The sequence below is a fragment of the Trachurus trachurus genome, assembly GCF_905171665.1.
Source record: "Trachurus trachurus genome assembly, chromosome: 11".
Lineage (NCBI taxonomy): Eukaryota > Metazoa > Chordata > Actinopteri > Carangiformes > Carangidae > Trachurus > Trachurus trachurus.
The window spans coordinates 31,423,719-31,442,378 of record NC_139904.1 but is presented as its reverse complement, the minus strand read 5'-3'; the positions used below and the strand labels follow the sequence as shown (position 1 = coordinate 31,442,378).

Genomic DNA, 18,660 nt, shown 5'->3' with positions numbered 1-18,660 from the left:
TGCTGACACTTCCCATAGTGCACTACAGACATGGACAAAATTGTTGGTACCTTCAGTTTCAGTTTCAAGTTATTTCAGTGATAAATGTGGGTTTTTCTTTCGTTAACAGAAGGGTACCAACAGTTTTGTCCAATGTGTTCTTCATCTTTCAGACTCCACATCTCCAGCATGTAAAAAGGCTTTCTTGTATATCTGCTGCCTCCAATCCTCAACTGAGATAACCTCTAATGATGTAACCAGAACATAAATCCAGTGATGACATCATCTGGGTAATTTTCTCAGAAGAAGCTCCTCTCAGAGTCGCAGACGACATCACACAGGTCTCTTCACTAGCTCAGCAGCATGGCTGTAGATGTGAGTACAGACAAAGGACACATTTCCCTATATTTAACCAAAGTCATCTCTCCATTTTCACTCCATGCAGCCACTCTTGGTTGCCAGGTTTGTGTGTCGTTATGATACAGAGTAAAAGATTAATAATCATTAACAGCAATAATTTAGAGTTTCAAATATCATATTCAAAGTTGGTTGATGAGCTTAAATACAACGTCAGGTTCTTCTTAAAGATGAACTGAAATGTAAATAAGAAGCTGGTCTCAGCTAATAAGAATATTATATAATCAATATAAATATTTATCTTCTTTGAATATGCGGGGTAAAGGGAGGGTACGGTGATTTATAAAGTAAATCAGCCAACGTTTGTCCAGTTGATTTCTTTGTTAAAGGGATAGTTCACCCAGAATTCAAATTTCACTCATTACTCACCCTCATGTGGACTAAGGGCTGGGAGAAGTTTCAGAGTCCTCCGTGGCTTCTCTGAGTTACAGCGGGGCTCCGTGCAGCACTGCATGTCCATATAATGGTTGAGAACGGAGCTCACTTTTCTTCATCCAAAAAGACACACCAAAAAACATCCAAATACCTCCACACTGCTCGTCTGTAATGTCCGTCTTGTATTGAAGCCCCGACATGAGAAATTGTTCCGAAAAAAATTAAATAAGTCTACGTGTTAAGCTTGTTTGTAGCGGAAGCTCCCAGTGTTGCTCTGCCGGAATCTCGCGCGATTTGTGGAGCCGTGAACTGGGCGTCAGTGCAAATCACGAGAGATTTGCACAGACACAGGCAAAGCAGTGAACTGAGACACTGGGAGCTTCCGCTACAAACAAGCTTAAAGGGATAGTTCACCCTAGAATGATATTTCGCTCATTATCTACTCACCCTCATGTTGACTAAGGGCTGGAAGAATTATCAGAGTCCACCGTCCCTTCTCTGAGTTACAGGGGGTCTCGGCGTAGCAGTGCATTTCAATGCAACGGTTGCAAAGGGACACCGGAGCTCTTCGTAAAAAAACACACACAAAAAAACATCCAAATACCTCCATGATGCTCGTATGTAATGTCCGTCTTGTGCTGAAGCCCCAAATTGCGTAATTGTCCCGAAAAAAATTAAATAAGTCTATATTTTAAGCTTGTTTGTAGCGGAAGCTTCTCGAAGCTCCTCTTCCTGGTCCGTCCAAATCTCGCGTGATTTGCGCCGGCGTCAGTGCGGTTACTGCGAATCACGCGAGATTTGGACGGACCAGGAAGAGTTTTTTCTTGTTTTTTTTTACGAAGAGCTCCGGTGTCCCTTTGCAACCGTTGCATTGAAATGCACTGCTACGCCGAGACCCCCTGTAACTCAGAGAAGGGACGGTGGACTCTGATAATTCTTCCAGCCCTTAGTCAACATGAGGGTGAGTAGATAATGAGCGAAATATCATTCTAGGGTGAACTATCCCTTTAAAATATAGACTTATTTGATTTTTTTTCGGAACAATTTCTTATGTTGGGGCTTCAATACAAGAGGGACATTACAGACGAGCACTATGGAGGTATTTGGGTGTTTTTTGGTGTGTCTTTTTGGACGAAGAAAAGTGAGCTCCGTTCGCAACCGTCATATGGACATGCAGTGCTGCACGGAGCCCCGCTGTAACAATTTGAATTTTGGGTGAACTATCCCTTTAATGCTGTGCATCATTTTATTCTGAAAATCCACAGCACACAGGGAGACAGGTGAGCTGCAGCTCTCAGGTCAGCTCTGACGTCCCAGGGGCAGAATTCACCAAAAGTTCAGTAAGTTCAATATAACTTCATAAGACGCAACTGACGATCATAAATCTCTTGAGTTGTGTCACCAATATAAACAACACAGCTAGAGAATCTCATGAGGCTCACAGCAGGTAGTTGGTTCAAACAGAGGAGCTCACCACCTACAGGGTTTGTTTTACAGTTAACCATAGCAATGTTTTTGCTTATTTAAAATATAAAAAAGTGTAAAATGAGTGTAAAATTATAATACAAGTCAGTCAAGTCATATCAGCAAGCATTCACCCCAGGTGTACTTCCTGCAGAGGCAGGCTCTGTGTGTGTGTGTGTGTGTGTGTGTGTGTGTGTGTGTGTGTGTGTGTGTGTGTGTGTGTGTGTGTGTGTGTGTGTGTGTGTGTGTGTGTGTGTGTGTGTGTGTGTGTGTGTGTGTGTGAAGCCAGACTGAGAAAAATATGCATCATTTTGTCTGAAGATAAAACCAAACCTGTCGAACAAGCTGTGACAAGTAAATTGAATTTGATGAGTGAAATCTCTAGAGTGCGCCTTTAACATGAGAATAGTTTGGACACGCTGGCGTCCTTTGTGTCTCCTGTTAGGACTAATAATATCTCATGTCATTTGTTTTTGCAGGATGGAGCTGCAGGGCCAGACTGTGCTGCACCGAGGGACCTCGTGTGCACAGTTTACCCTCTGAGCGCTGAGCCCAGCAGACTCCCACAGAGAGCATCAGCACCACAGGAGCACATTGCCATCGATCTGTGTGGAGACCTCCATCAAGCTCTCGGTAGGACGCTCCGGCAAAGTGAAAATAATCTACCGGCTACAAAGTGCAACGACGGTGAGTGCCTCAAATCATTTTTCAATAAGCAGCAGCCAGACAGTATATTAACAACTCTCTTGTTTCGGGAAAGAAAGGCAAATACAAATTCATCCATCATTAGTGGGGATTACAGTACAGCCGGCTGCCAGACAGCAAGGTGTTCATCTAGCTACAGCACAGGTTTGGTCTCACAAACTGGAGACATGGAAATGAAATCTCAAGTGAATAACACCACTCAACACTCCAGAAAGACTATTAATCAGTAATAATATTTGATGGATGCATCAAACACCAGAGGCAATGACAACAGAGGAGCATTCACTTCATCACAAAAAAGTCCAACTCGTCATTTCAATCATTTAAGAACTGAATCAAACATTTGCAAAACACCAGTAGTTAAAATTCCACATGCAAATAAGTCTTTAAATGAAGGTCGTGTATTATTGTGACATTCATCAAACACCCAGAGCTTGGTTGAACTCATTAGAATGAATTATTACTGCAAAGTTTCTGAAATGAATTTAAAAAGAGGAAAATGTGCAATTTCTCATGGTGAGTGTGAAACACATTCATCACTCATTCATTGACTCATTCCATCTTTGTAAGGACACAGCTCACGGAGGGTGGGAGGGTGGGGGTCTATAACAAAATAAAGTTAAAGGAAGCTTTTGAAAATACTATGGTGATTCATGTTCTCACAGAGTTAGATTGTGACAGTGACAGTTATTGCACCAATGAGTCAATAGCTCAGTGTAGCTTAGCACAAAGACGGCAAGCAGGGAAACAATACAGCACACAGATGGAAAATAAATAAATAAATATAAAGAACAAAGAGTAAAAACAACTAGCCCACAGCTGAGGCTGACAAACTTATTTGACAAATAGAAAACTGAAATGATAAAAGCACAAGATGAAAAGTCAGAGGATCATCAAAGCTTTTGTGTTGTGCATTTTGAATTTTGTGAGAATCCTACTTTTTTTCAAGGTTTCACTCAAACCCACTGCAGTGCATTACCTGTGATATGTGGGGTGCCAGTCGGAGCTCTCTCCGACTATTTGAAACTCTTTTTGTCAGATTAATGACCTGAAAGTTTACATGACTCAGCCACCTTAGACCCAGTGTACTCTCTCTCTTCAATCAACCACCTCGACCAGGCCATGACAAGCAAAAGACTAAGAGACAACTGACAACACACAGTTGAACCCACATATGGTCCAATCACCAATCAGAAAAGAAAATATATTTTCCACAAAAAGCAACGAAAAGCAAACAACATCCAAACAAAGACACCAAGTTCAATTCAACCGACAGAAAGTTCTCTTCAACTCAGTACCGTGAAACCCCTCACAGTGACCCCTCTTCCTAAACAAAACATCTTCAGGTCAGGCAAGTTCCCCTTCTTTCCACCCGAGTAACTCCTCTTCCCAGAAAAATGCATAGAGGATCTTTACGTTTGACAAAACTCTCCGAGTTACCATAAGAGCCGACTGTCGCTCAGAAGTGTAGCTCCAGTGTTCCCCAGGTTTTATAATCCACAGGACGAGGGCCATAATTAAAGCAGAAGTAAGCAGAATGTTTGTGTTAATATAAGTCTTAAATAGTTCTATCTTCCGACAGCAATCACTTCTATAGAGTGTTTGGTCTGAAACACGGGTCTGTCAGTCACTCTGCTCTGCTGTAAGCCGAGGAGAAAACTTTCCTTGTATCCTACATCCTTTATCCAATGAGGAGAGAGAACGGCATAAAGGGGCGGTCCTCTCTGTGTGTGCAGCCAAGGGATGCGCGTGAATGTGGTGACGTAGGGACGAGGGCGGGGACTGCTAACTCCATCTGCTGACAGGAAGTTAGCCAAAACCACCGGATCGCTGACTTCTGCTTTAATCCGACATGATTCAGATTCAGATTCAGATTCAGAAAACCTTTATTGTCCCCTGCACATAGCAGTGGAAATTTTTCTTAAACGTGTGCATACGTGCGCATAAAAGAAACATAAAAACACAGTTTAGCATAACACAAAACAGGCAACAAATAGATATCGCCTACGCGGACTTTGTTCAAAAGCCAAATTTGTCACGGCGCTGGCACTGCCGCCACTGCTCAGGTGTGCCGAGCCGCCATCTTGGCTCCTACCATGCCAGTTTGAAAGGGATAAAAGGTTTAGGGGACGCCATTGGCCGATGCTGGAGCTGTGTCGGGGGCGGGTCTGATCCCCACAACACTAATGTCAACCTCAAGCCAGAGACAGCTGCTGCCCCCTCCCTCTGGAACTCACTCCCCATCACACCTATGTGACTGCACATCAAACCCCACTCCTTTAGCCTTGCTTTTACACTTCTACACTGTGTCTCAGTGTTTGCTCTGTTCTATTATGTTTATTACCTCTCTGTTTTATCGTGTTCTATTTTACTGTGTTACTTTTTCTGTGCCATTGTTCATTTTCTATTGTGTTTAGGCTATCTATTTTTTGGTGTTCTATTTTACAGTTATTTTTGCTGTACCATTTTATCGTGTTTGTTTTCCATGTAAAAGCGACTTTGAATATCTTGAAAAGCGCTACACAAATAAAAAAAATGTAGGCCTATTGATTGTCATGGAAACATATAGCCCTAGCCTATGTACAAAAAGTTTGTCAGTCCATCAGGTAACCTAGCTGTTTAAATAGTCCTCCAGACCAAAGTGGATCAACAGACACACACTGCCAAATACAGGTTTAAAAATGGACCTGAAACATGTCCATCTGAAATGAACGTGGATTATCATGGCAAAAATACATTTTGTCATAATGTTCCATTAATTTTTTCACCATGTGATTTGGCACCAACACCTAGAAGCATCACATGGTTCATGTTCATGGAACAGGTTGCTGCCGAGTTAGTGTTTTTGGCTATTAGTTATATGTTGAGCATGTTTTCTATCAAATCATAGAAATAACTGATGTGTATGGTTCAGACGACAGGAACTCCTCCACGGAATTTACAAATGACTCCTTTGTCACAGCGGCTTCGACACAACCATAATAAAACATGACACAAGCCACTAATCATTATATACACACCAGTTAGGGAACTTACTATGGTACATTATGGATGAGGAAATCACCTGTGTAATATGCTCATTTTATCATATTAAGAGGAAGAATGTCATGAAATCCTGTGCCCATGTTGTAGGCTATTACAGATTTACACAGTACAGACTAACTAATGAAGGGAGACCGGGGTTCTACAGCGTCTGTCATCAGCAAAATTCAGACGAGCGAGCTCATTCATTGGCCGTCATGGTGGCTCTGCTTTTTGATGTTCAAATGACAGGAAGAATAAAGGACGCCGACTCAGCTGGAGAAGCATCAACAGGCCCGCTTTGGGAACGAATGAAGCCTGGTGCATGCTGGGAAAAGCAAAGGGTGAAAATGACCCTCAACTATGGTGATATTGTAACATCCAGATCTCTCTTTCAAAGATGCGGTGAAGAAAGGCAATCAGTGTGTTCTCTCTCTCTCACACACATTCACATCCACACATATAATTCCTGTTAAGATTACAGTGTATTATATCAAGCAGAGGATGACAGCTGAGTGGAGGCAGCTTTGAGCAGCCTGAGGCCTTTGTGGAGTATCAGACAAATCACACAGCAAACATATTGTAGACTGACAGACTCCTCAACACATTTAAATACCCTGACCATTACAGACATCATATAAATCCCTCGCCTGAGTCAAACATCTACATCAACACTAGCCTCAGCAGCGGTTTCTGTAGGCTTATGTAGGTTTTTGTTGTTGTTGTTGTCACTTTGATCTGTTTTGCCTTTTTATTAGAGTGTTTTATGTTTTTTGGGTACCGTTAGGGTGATCATTTATATGTATTGTTAAAGCAGAAGTAAGCGATCCGGTGGTTTTGGCTAACTTCCTGTCAGCAGATGGAGTTAGCAGTCCCCGCCCTCGTCCCTACGTCACCACATTCAGGCGCATCCCTTGGCTGCACACACAGAGAGGACCGCCCCTTTATGCTGTTCTCTCTCCTCATTGGATAAAGGTTGTAGGATACAAGGAAAGTTTTCTCCTCGGCTTACAGCAGAGCAGAGTGACTGACAGACCCGTGTTTCAGACCAAACACTCTATGTAAGTGATTGCTGTCGGAAGATAGAACTATTTAAGACTTATATTAACACAAACATTCTGGTTACTTCTGCTTTAAGATTTAATGTAATTTTTTGTTAAATTGTTTTGTCTAATTCATGAAGTAAATGTATGTTTTAAATGTACTGTGGGTGCTAAATGTGTGCTTTACAGCACAAATAAACAATAAACTACGGTATGTAATGAGCTGGATAAATAGTCCAGTAATTTTAGGCCAAAAAAGGGGTCAACGTTAAACAAATTTCAACAGAAGCAAACTCAACTGATTTTGTATCCCCAACATGTCCTGAGTGAGGGAAAAAAAGCCCCGAAGAATCCCATTAGGGGAAAGTTTCGAAAAACACCCAAACATATCCCATTTATACGAATATAAAAAGTTTTTTTCACGTGAATAGGGTAAAATTTTTAACCTTTAGATATCTCCATGAAAATTACTGAGTTGATTACTTACATTAAGACAAACAAAAAATGTATTACAAGTTTTTTGAAATTCTTTGTTAACATGAGCAAATGTGCATACATTTGCATAAATCTGCATAAATTGTACCGTTTTGACGGCACATGTATATATGAAGTTGCTGTGGTGGTACCGGCATGAAAATTGGAATGAGTTGACTCCATCGGTCAACCGACAAGTTGACCACTTTAAATTTCAAGATGACTGCAATTTTTCAAGACAGCCACATCCTTAGTAGAGCAGGTAAAATGTCTCTATTAATGCTCATGGGCCTAAATTGGTTCCATTCCTTAAGTTTTATAACTGTAATATGTAACAAGATTGAACAAGACATTTTCACCTGCTCTACCCAATGTTTAGATCAAGTGCTGTATGTATGCAAATTATCCATATGTAATTGGATTATGCACTGTTGGCTCATGTCATACCTGCTCTACTAAGGATGTGGCTGTCTTGAAAAATCAACCAAAACCCGGCCATAGCAGCGTATTTCAGTTTGTGCGAATAAGGGGATTTTACAGTCATCTTGAAATTTAAAGTGGTCAACTTGTCGGTTGACCAATGGAGTCAACTCATTCCAATTTTCATGCCGGTACCACCACAGCAACTTCATATATACATGTGCCGTCAAAACGGTACAATTTATGCAGATTTATGCAAATGTATGCACATTTGCTCATGTTAACAAAGAATTTCAAAAAACTTGTAATACATTTTTTGTTTGTCTTAATGTAAGTAATCAACTCAGTAATTTTCATGGAGATATCTAAAGGTTAAAAATTTTACCCTATTCACGTGAAAAAAAAAGTTTATATTCGTATAAATGGGATATGTTTGGGTGTTTTTCGAAACTTTCCCCTAATGGGATTCTTCGGGGTTTTTTTTCCCTCACTCAGGACATGTTGAGGATACAAAATCAGTTGAGTTTGCTTCTGTTGCAATTTGTTTAACCTTTTCTCATAAAATGACTGGACTAAAAGGCTAAACACACTGGAATCAAAATGAATAGAATGAAAAGCAGCATTATAAATACCGGTAAAAGGGTTTTTTTCTATGATATGATAGCCTATCATCATTACAAGTATAAGCCACACACTTTGAAATGCTCTTTTTTTAATAGGTTAATTAATGATGATGCACTTTCTCATAGTGAACCAATCCCCTGGGTGTTCTGTGTGAGCAGGAGTGAGGAAGGAGGTCCTGTAATGGAAAGAGTGAGTGGCAGGGTGAGGTACAAAGACACCGGCTGACTCATCTTCTCAAAAGCGTTTTCACAAAAAAAAAAAAAAAGAAAAAACAACGGACGGCTGGTGATGAATTCATCCGTGAGCACGGTACCCACTTGTACAGCACTTCAACAGCAGCATTTGACTCCACTATTATGTAAAAATAATGATGCAGGTTTTTCAAAGCGATGACTCATGTTAAGTTGACATTTGGAACACGTATTTGGGATTTCCGTGAGTACGTGCTGGCCTCCATGTGCCCAGTGACACTGAGGACATTATGACCAATGACCAGTGTTAACATGTTACCGTGTCTCGCCTTCAAGTGCTGATCAATATTTCTCTCAGAACAATAGATCAGATGAGTAAATGTAATGTGACAGGAGGAGCTGCTCATACAGACTCATCTGACTCATTTTACTGTGCTGAAGCTCAACTCACTGCAACCGAAGAAAACACATAAACACAAAGAATATGAGAATATGCACCGGCTTATAAACACAAAGACAACTCATCACTCTGACAGTAGGCTACCTGTGCTTCAAATAACTACACTTATCAAATACATGCAATCAAATGCACCAAGTCAGAATGCATTCAGGTTCTTTTCAGGTGATAGTGTTGGTATTCAGTCCGACATACTCAAACGTTCACCAAGCAAACAAACATTTTGCATTGTAAACTGAATACTTTATTTTAAAAAAAATCCCAAATCTAGAAATGACTACAGATTGTTGCTGTTTCTCTACTGGAGGTGTAAACAGGCAGATTGTAGGTCAGATATTGTGTTGTCTGCTGATACATAATGGTTGCATATTTATTTAGTATAGATTTTTGATTGATGCATTTAGGTTATTTTCATTGTTAAAGTTGGAATGTTTTCAGACACATTGCTCATTTTATTTCCTATTTAAACACATTAGTAATCACATTTGATCAGTTGCAGTGATTACATACTGAACCTGAAACTTTTTAGAAGATATACTTTATCTATAAAGAATAAATCACATTATATATTTTATTCCAACTTTAGGGGCAACAGTGTGTACTGTATGTGAACTTCAGACACCAACATGCTACTTTCATTTGTCTCCTTGCTCCATGATTGTTGTTTTAGGATTTTTGTGAGAGACCTCCCTGCTCTCTGAACAAACACTGCCCTTATAAATCAGTATGTTGGTGCAATCAGGTGCAAAAAGTCTCCTGTTTTTTTGTTCGTTTTTTTAAATCTACATTACATTTGCCGTTTTCCTAAATGTGACATATTTGTCAGTTTCATGAACAAAGTGTTGCAAGTTGTATCTGCATCAAGTAGCCCGTAAAATCTCCAATTAATTCCAACACTGAACACATTTTGCATTGAATTATTTGTCATTAAAAAGCAATTATGAGTTTGTCTGCTATTCAGTACGACCTCAGAGTGCTGCTCACCCGGAATACTCCCTGTTGGACCTGTTTTTGTACATTACAGCAGTTTCTGCAGAGGTAAATATCAGCCGGTTCGCTCGTATACCTCGTGGTTCAAATCTACTGTACGGACACATGTTGATATTTCCAGACACTTAACAGAGACGACTTCTGCCTTTTAAGCTGTCCTCTGTCTCCCAGCAACACCAGCCACCGGCCACTATGTGGAAGATACGCACATAGGCTACACACACACACACACACACACACACACACACACACACTGCTGCGTGCTGTAGCCGTTCCTCTCCGTCTAAGCAGTTTTTGTGAGGACGCCTGGCCACACGCTGTCATCGCTAAGTGTCACATTAGTCACAGGGATAAATAGAGTCAACTTGCGGGTCAGTCTGGATGGAGGGGTGCATGGGGGGGAAGGGGAGGGGGGGGGCAAGCTGGGACGGGCCCCTTAAAGACAGCTGCTCTGACATGTGCTAACAGAAGACACAGCTGGGCTCCAGTCTCACACCTCAGACCTGTTCTTCACACACTTTATGAAGATGTTACAAACATGTGGATGAGCATCTGATCATAGATGGTCCCCGTTATAATCACCTTGCCACTGAAGAACCCCCCCCCCCACCACCACCACCACCCCCCACCTGTTAGCAGTGAGGCGAGGCCTCGGGCTGCAGCTTAGAAATGACTGACCCATGTGGAAGTGCAGATTACTATTGTACTGTTATTACCTGAACTGCTGTGTGTTCACATAACCTCATAGTAGGCTACTGTATCTGTCTACCCGATGCATATTCATAGATATTTAAAGTGATAGTTTAACATTTTGGCCCATTGCCACAAGCCCTATAGTCTTAGCAATAGGTTCATTACCTTTACAGTAATTGTTGGTGCAAGCTATTTTTAGAACGGTGGAGCAGAGCTGTGAGCTGCTCAGAGCTACTCTGCGGAGGCTCATTGAATTTCTTGGTTTCCCTCATCAAACTCATCAAATACACAATCCAACAACTCCAAAACTCTGGTGGACAAGTTGTGACCTGCACATTCACCACGCTATGAGATATAATGGAACGTTACCAGACAGAGTTGTTTTCACGGTAAATGCAGAGACTGCTTGATGAAAAACTGCCCCTGACGGAGACGGACATCAGCGGTTTTTGGTTGTGTATTGTTGGATTGTGTATTGAATGAGTTGTTGGATTGTGTATTGAATGAGTTTGATGAGGGAAACCAAGAAATCCCATGAGCCTCCGTAGCGTAGCTCTGAACAGCTCACGGCTCTGCTCCGCCGTTCTAAAAATAGCTTGCAGCAACAATTAAAGTTAACCTATACTCTATAGGGATTATGGCAATGGGCCAATTTGCCAATGTTGAACTATCCCTTTAAGATACAAATTTACTGCTGCTATAACTGAAGACAGTCACTCATGCAATATCTTTTCTTTCTGAAATCACAATGACTTCTATAATATGTGTATAAAACAGCATTTAAACACAATCATCTCTCTTCTCTAGGAGTGAAAGATGTAGTTAAGTTATTGTGGTATTGAGACAGATTTAAAAACAGGAGGTGTGAGCTGTGGGATTTAAGAGTCAATTTTCTGAGGAATTATTCAACAAAACCCTGAAATATCCTGCTCCACAGCTGATCTGAAGTCTGAACTGACTTCTTGTTTAATCGATGTGTTTGAGCTTATTTAGTTAGGAAAGATAGCAACATGTCTCAAGGCAGTGAGGCTCTTTAATTAGTATTTATTATGATTCACCACCGCTGTACTAGTCATTCTCTGCGTGTTTGTGTAGTAGATGTCGGAAAATCCAATTGAAAAATGATTTTAATGAGTTTTCTTCATTGTTTGTCTGTATTTTTTTTGTTTGAGGGATATTCAGACAATTATTTGTGTCGTCTCATGAGGCTACACAGACATACACTGATCTACAATTGCTGCTGTTACCATTAGTGTTGCTGCTTCTGTCTCTACTACAAATGCTTCTGCCAACACTGATACTTCTAATTCTTGTACTAATGTGTCTGCTACTAAAACTGTCAGTGCTATTACTGCTGCTAATACTACTACTGTTATTCCTGATGTTTCCAATATAACATCTACCACTGCTACTACTGCTGTTACTACCACTGTTATTACTCCTGCTACCACTGGACTAATAATTCTGATACTTCTTAAAGGTCCAGTGTGTAATAATTGGCAATATAGGTTTATTGGCAAAAATCTGAATGTTCTACCCATGAATATATTTGTATAAGTGTATAATCGCTATAAAATAAAATTTGTTTGGTTTTCGTAGCCTTATAATTTTTCTTATAAAGGGTCTTGCTTTAGGGGCGGCGTTTAGCTCACTGGGTAGAGCTGCCGCCCCATGTTGAGGTGCAGGCGGCCCCGGTTCGAGTCCCGCGTCAGACGGCCCTTTCCTGCGTGTCATTCCCCCACTCTCTACCTCCCCATTTCCTGTCTCTCTCTCGACTGCACTATCGATTAAAGGCAATAAAAGCCCCCCCCCCAAAAAAAAATCAATCAAAGGGTCTTGCTTTAGAGAGTCGCCATCTTGTGCCGCCATGTTTGTACGGCAGCCCCGAAGGGAAAATCCAGCCAGCCAGAGAGCGAGTTTCGCAAGTTTTGCGTGCATAAATAAACCAACAAAGGAGGAAGGAAAAAAGAAGCAGTAGGAAACAGCAGACATATGTTCACCTCATCGCTCCATGCTCCTAAAATACTCCCAGTCATCCCAGTCGTGTTTTTTGTCCTCTGAGGCCACCGTCACTTTGCCGACGAGAAGGGTGAGTGAGCGCTGTGATCTAGAATCTGAACGCTAGATATCACAGTTGTACCCCCATTTTACACACTGGACCTTTAATACCCCTGCTTTTACTACTACTACTACTAACCCCCCCCTTCACTGCTGTTCTACTGCTGACTGCATTGCTATGGTTACTACAATGACAGTACTACAAAAAAATACTACTGCTCGGTTGTTGTACTGCAATGGCAAAGCGTGTACTGACACAACCATCACCACTCCTCCTTGTGTTTGTATTTATTTGACTTCACACTGATGTAGATCATATTTACACTGTATTTTTTCCTTTACCCTTCTGTGTGTTTTTATTCTCTTTGCTTCAACATGTTTTGTTTTGTTTTTTCTGATGAAAATAAAATGTGCCTTTTGTTTTCTCGTGATAAGAAGATGAGTGCACACAGGGCAGGACGACAGCAAACAGGAGAGAAGAGGATGTATTGTTGATGTAAAGTCAACAAATCCACATCATTCACTCTGTGCGTATGGGCGGGGAAGATCTAAAGTGTCTCAGTGCACCTATAACACTATAACACTGCCAGATGGACAAACACTGTTCATGATGGTGATGATGGTGATGATGATGAGTGTACTGTCACTCCAAAAGCTCCCATTGGTCCTAAGCAGGTTTAAGATCTGGTGCTCACAAAGGCCAGAGCGGATGATTCACAACATGTTCACCTTTAATTTGCGGCCTGTCTGTCTGTGACACTTAACGTCCACTCCATTACACAGATGGGGAGTAAAGAACGGCTCTCGGCTTCATAAAGGCTAAATGATGATTGTGTGAATGTTTCTCCTGCGTGCGTACATCAACGCCAGGCTTTCCTCAGCAGCTGAACTCTGTGGTTACGTTTCTCCTGCAGTATTTGGTCTCTCTCATGGTTTATTCTGTTGTAAACATACACATCCAGCAGCCGGCGTGTGCACCAACATATCTTAATGGACATCTTTGTATCTTATTTTTTACAGTCCCACATGATGACACTGAATTTAATGAGTTTCCACAAACAGCTCATAGTTGACACAGTCCAAATTGTTTCCTTATCTTCTCTGGCTCATTTTTTTCCGCAAAGCCACATTCACTTCTTTCACTTTCAGAGAACAAAATAATTATTTGAAAATCTACTGATCCAGAGCAGAGAGGCAAATCTGGTTTCATTATTTCTAAGGGGGGACATATGTCTCTCTTTCTCTTTCTCTCTCTTTCTCTCTATGGAATTAACAGGTGACGGGGCTCAGACTGTGAGCCCGAGCGGGGCCATCCAATCACAGAGTGAACTCAGCAAATCAAAGCAAGACCCCGAGAGCAGGGTCAAAGACTGTCAGGGAGTCATTCTTAGATATGAGATTAACAGAGCCCCATGAACCTTCTGAAGTCCAGATGCTCAGGGAAACTACAAAGAAAGAAACCAAACTGATGTCATGATGTCAAAATTCCATCAGGGCTGGCTGCAGAGTTTGTCGTCCGTGAATCACAAGGTCGTCGGTTTGATCCCCTGCATGTTGAAGTGTCCTTGGGCAAGACAGTGAAGCCCAAACTGCCCCTGATGTCTGTCCAGTGTAAATGTGCTCTGAGTGCTCGATAAGGCAAATTTATCACCGAGCACCTGCTGCTTCAATCATGATGAACCCACTTCTTTCAGTCTTGGCTTCTGTTTTTGCGTAAAAAAAAAATTCTGTCCCTCTGTTTAATAGAAAGTGTTTGCTGCCCCTCTGCTCTGTTGACCGTCTCATACATGAGTCCTCACACCGCCATGAATGTTACAAATCTAACAAAAACAGCAAAAACCAGCAGAGCATCGGTCCACCTCCCAGTTATCCTCCAACTTCCCCTCTCAGTATTTCTTACTGGGAGACGTTTATCTTTCACAGTGCGGGTCTCAAAGATAGACTGTGATTTCAGGATAACCTCTTTAAACAGCAGAGGTTACTCAAACAGGACTAATTAGTGGATTTTCTCTGCTGCAGATTACTTTTTACACATTTGTTGCTCTGCTGGTGTTTCTTTGCCACTCTGGGCTTTTTTCTTTCTTTCTTTCTTTCTTTCTTTCTTTCTTTCTTTCTTTCTTTCTTTCTTTTTCTCTTTTTTGTACAACACCAGAGCTGTGTGTTTGGGATTTAATCCACATCCAACAATGAAATTATACACTGTAACTGAATCAAAAACATTACTGCACCTATCTCCCTTTTCCTTAAAAGCGCTCTCCTGCAGACACATAAGCAGATTTATCTCATCACTGTCACTATGAGACAAATCCTCTGTCCTTCCCAACTTCAGCCTGAACAGCTGAGTCGCCCTTTAAAAAAAAAAAATCCCCCCTGGTGTCAGATAAAGACTTTCCTGTCACATTTTACATGTGTGCTGAACTGCTGAGGGTGTGATAACAGCTAGAGAGAGGGTCCAGACCCCCCCCACCCCCACCCCCCCACCATCCACCACACTGAGAGGAGACCCAGGCCTCTGCAGTAGATGTAAACCACTTCACACAACATGTGTAGTGTATTATTCACCTGAACTTTTAGCTTTAACATCATGTACTATGTTCTTCTTTTTATGAGTGTCCTGTTGTTCACATTTTTCCCGTGAAAGCATAGCATAAGGCTATCTTATGCAAGGTCGTAAACTCTATAGGTTGGATCCTGTCTCATGACCATAGATGACAGACATGAACTGCGTATGTTAAACATTTATAGGAATTGGTTAGATTAACAGATACATGGAAAGTTCATGTCATGTGATGTTGAACACGTAATGCCTGTCCTGATAAGATAAGATAAGATATAGGGTGGAGTTCTGGAGTTAGAAAGTATATAAGATCATGGTGTTGAGCCTTAGAAAAGAAGATCTCGCTTTGGCACCAGAGATGCTTCAGGATTCGGCATTTTTTGTACACTGTTCTTCTACTTGTTAATAAACTTCCTTTTTGAACACAAGTGAAGACGTGTCGGCGGTGATCCCTTCTTTTCATCAACACATCAATATACCACACATGAATATTACAATGGCTCTTGTCGCTGTAGCTTGGAAACAACGGCGCAGCCACCTATAGCTGCCGTCCCTGTTGAGCGTTGCCCGGCAGAACTGGAGGACGGGGGCCCGGTGCATTAGCCCCCCCTCTTCCTCCTCCTCCTCCTCCTACCTCCCACCTCCCACCAACCCCCTTTGCCTCCCCTCTGGCTAACGGTCCTCATCTGGAACAACAGTGTGTGTGTGACTTCCATAATGGAGAGAAAAGTGCGTGTGCGTGACCTCTGCAGGGGGAAAGCTCTGAGGCGACGCGCCTGCTGCTACGTTATCTAACTCTTGACTGAAAGGTTGAATTTGAACTTCTTGTATTTATTTATTTATTTATTTATTTATTTTAAAACGTCAGGCGCGTTAGAATTAATTCAATTAACTCCAAATTAAATTCAGCAAAAGCTCCATTCGGCGTGGTGGAGGTGATTAAAAAACACGCAGAAAGGGATGTTTGGATGAAGAGGAGAATTCAGTTCACATCCTCATCCCTCACAGCTCCAAATAAATAAAACGACGTGACGCAAATGCATCATCGCGAGAAGCTTCAACTACATGTAATTAACGTTTCCTTTTTTATGAAGGTGTGTGTGTGGGGGGGGGGGGGGGGGGGGGGGGGCATATACAAAATAAATGCATGAAAGAGAAGTGCATTGTTGTGCTTGTTTGTAGTTGTTTGTATCATCTCAGCTGACTCATCGTTTGCCGCCGCTGTAGTTGTGCAGACGGAGCTTCAAATGGGAGCAAAACATGAAATGTGGAGTAGATCAGTAGAAGTGACGTCAGACTCGGTCCTGCCAGTGCCTGCGGCTGAACTCAGAGGAGCTGTCCCCTCAGCACCACAACACAACACAACACCACACCACACTACACTACACTACACTGCTGCTGCTGCTCCACCTCTGCCTCCCTCTCCTCCCACGCTGCGTGTCCGACACCCCCGGCTTGCTGCACCGTGTCCTCACACTTTGAGCTGCCCCCTAACCCCCCTACCTCCCCTACCCACCCGTGACGCACCGTGAAGTTGAATCACTGGTGGTGGAAGCTGCACCTGCAGGAAACGGTGCGCGTGTATGCGTGTGTGCCTGTGTGTGCGTGCGTGTGTGTGTCTTCTGGGTGCACCCGGGCACGCCACGCTATACAGCTACGTCACCCAGGCGTTTCACAGAGGTGCTTGTCAGAAGTATATAAATCCAGATGTTGTGACACAAAGCTCCATCCTCGTAGTTCAACTCCCCACGGAGACCACACACACACACACAGACAGAGAGAGACAAGAAAAAAGAGAGAGATGCAACGTGTTGCTTAAAAACTTTAAAGACTTGTGGCTCAGTGATCATGTCGGTGATGAGCTGAGCTGCTGCTGCCCACAGAGCGGTGACTGTAGCTGTGCTCAGATCAGCCCTGTCCTGGTGCGCAACAGTGCTAAAGACCCCGACAGGCACCTGTAATGACCGCGGAGGCTCCAGTGTAACAGACTGGGACTCGCCAGTGGAGACTGACTGCATGACACTTACCTATGGTGGTTATAACCGTGATGGCAAAGTAAAATGACCCTGCAAATTTCCACTGCACCCCGGCTCTGTGGGGCTCAGCCTCCATGATGATGGTCTCCAGTTTGCGGTAATCATCCTCGCTGATGTTATATTTCCCCTGGAGACGCTTCTCCTCCGCTTCCAGCTGCTCTTTTTCCCGCATCTCGAAGTCGGACTCCAGGGCGTCAAAGACGGCGGCCCCGACGAGCAGGTATGTAAACGTGCAGATGATCAGGGACAAGGTCCGCACGTTTTGCCGCTTCATGGCCAACAGGAACCGGCGACCGAGGGGCTCATGTCCCCTCGGATTCCCCGGGAAGGCGCAGCAGGCGTGGGGGAAGCCGTGTGGACAGCGCCTGGAGGCGGAGGCGCAGAAAGGTGCGCTCCGGTGGTGACGGCGGTGGCCGCGGTGCACGCCGGGTCCGGAGCAGCGGTGGTGGAAGTCCCCCGCCTTGTGGTAGTGATCCCGGTGACAGACCCCAAGATCCTGTTCCTGGTTCGCGGAGAGACACAAGAGACTGCTCGATCGCCTGGACCAGGAGCCCTGCAGCCGAGAGACCCTGCGCAAGACCTGCCCAAACCAAGTCCTCCCGGTGCGCAGTGCCATCAACAAGCTGCTCCCAAGATCGCCTGCTGGTCCGTGTTCTCCTCAAGTCAACTACTCATGTAGATATGAATAAACGCTTCCAACAAAATAAATAAGAAAAAAAAATATGTTTTTGTGTGTGTCTTTCTTTCTTTCCTCCGAGGCTTCACTCTCACTTTATCTGTGATGTGAATTAAAATGTCCTAGAACCGAGCATCTTTCCACATGTCTCTAAGTTTCAGCTCAGCGCCAACCTGTTCGTTGTAACCTCACCAGCATTCGGGCTATTTTTAGCAGCCATTCTCCACTCAGAGACAAGAAGAAGAAGACATCAGTTTACTGTCCGCGAAAATCCTTCCATCTTCCCTGCGAACTGCGCTCATCATCGTCCTCCTCATCGCAAATGTGCTGAGTCGTCGAGAAGGACGGACGGACGGACGGAGGAGTCTCGGAGTAACGGAGGGGAAGTTAGGAAGTGTTACTCACGCGATGCGCACATCATCGCAGCAATAAAATAAAATATGATCAAATAAATGTATAGGCAGCCTTATCCCCGCGTCC

At 43.0% G+C, this 18,660-nt stretch overlaps 1 protein-coding gene across 1 annotated transcript in view; it reads right to left on the bottom strand.

The window, feature by feature from the left end:
* Nucleotides 1–18,120, bottom strand: part of kcnk9 (potassium channel, subfamily K, member 9) — a gene marked incomplete at both ends in the record, with an annotated part of 53,800 nt that extends 35,680 nt beyond the window's left edge. Inside the window, one exon of the mRNA XM_083981676.1 lies at nt 17,496–18,120. Coding sequence (XP_083837802.1) covers nt 17,496–18,120 — 625 coding nt within the window. The remainder of the gene's footprint in view (nt 1–17,495) is intronic.
* Between the last annotated feature and the right edge of the window lie 540 nt (nt 18,121–18,660).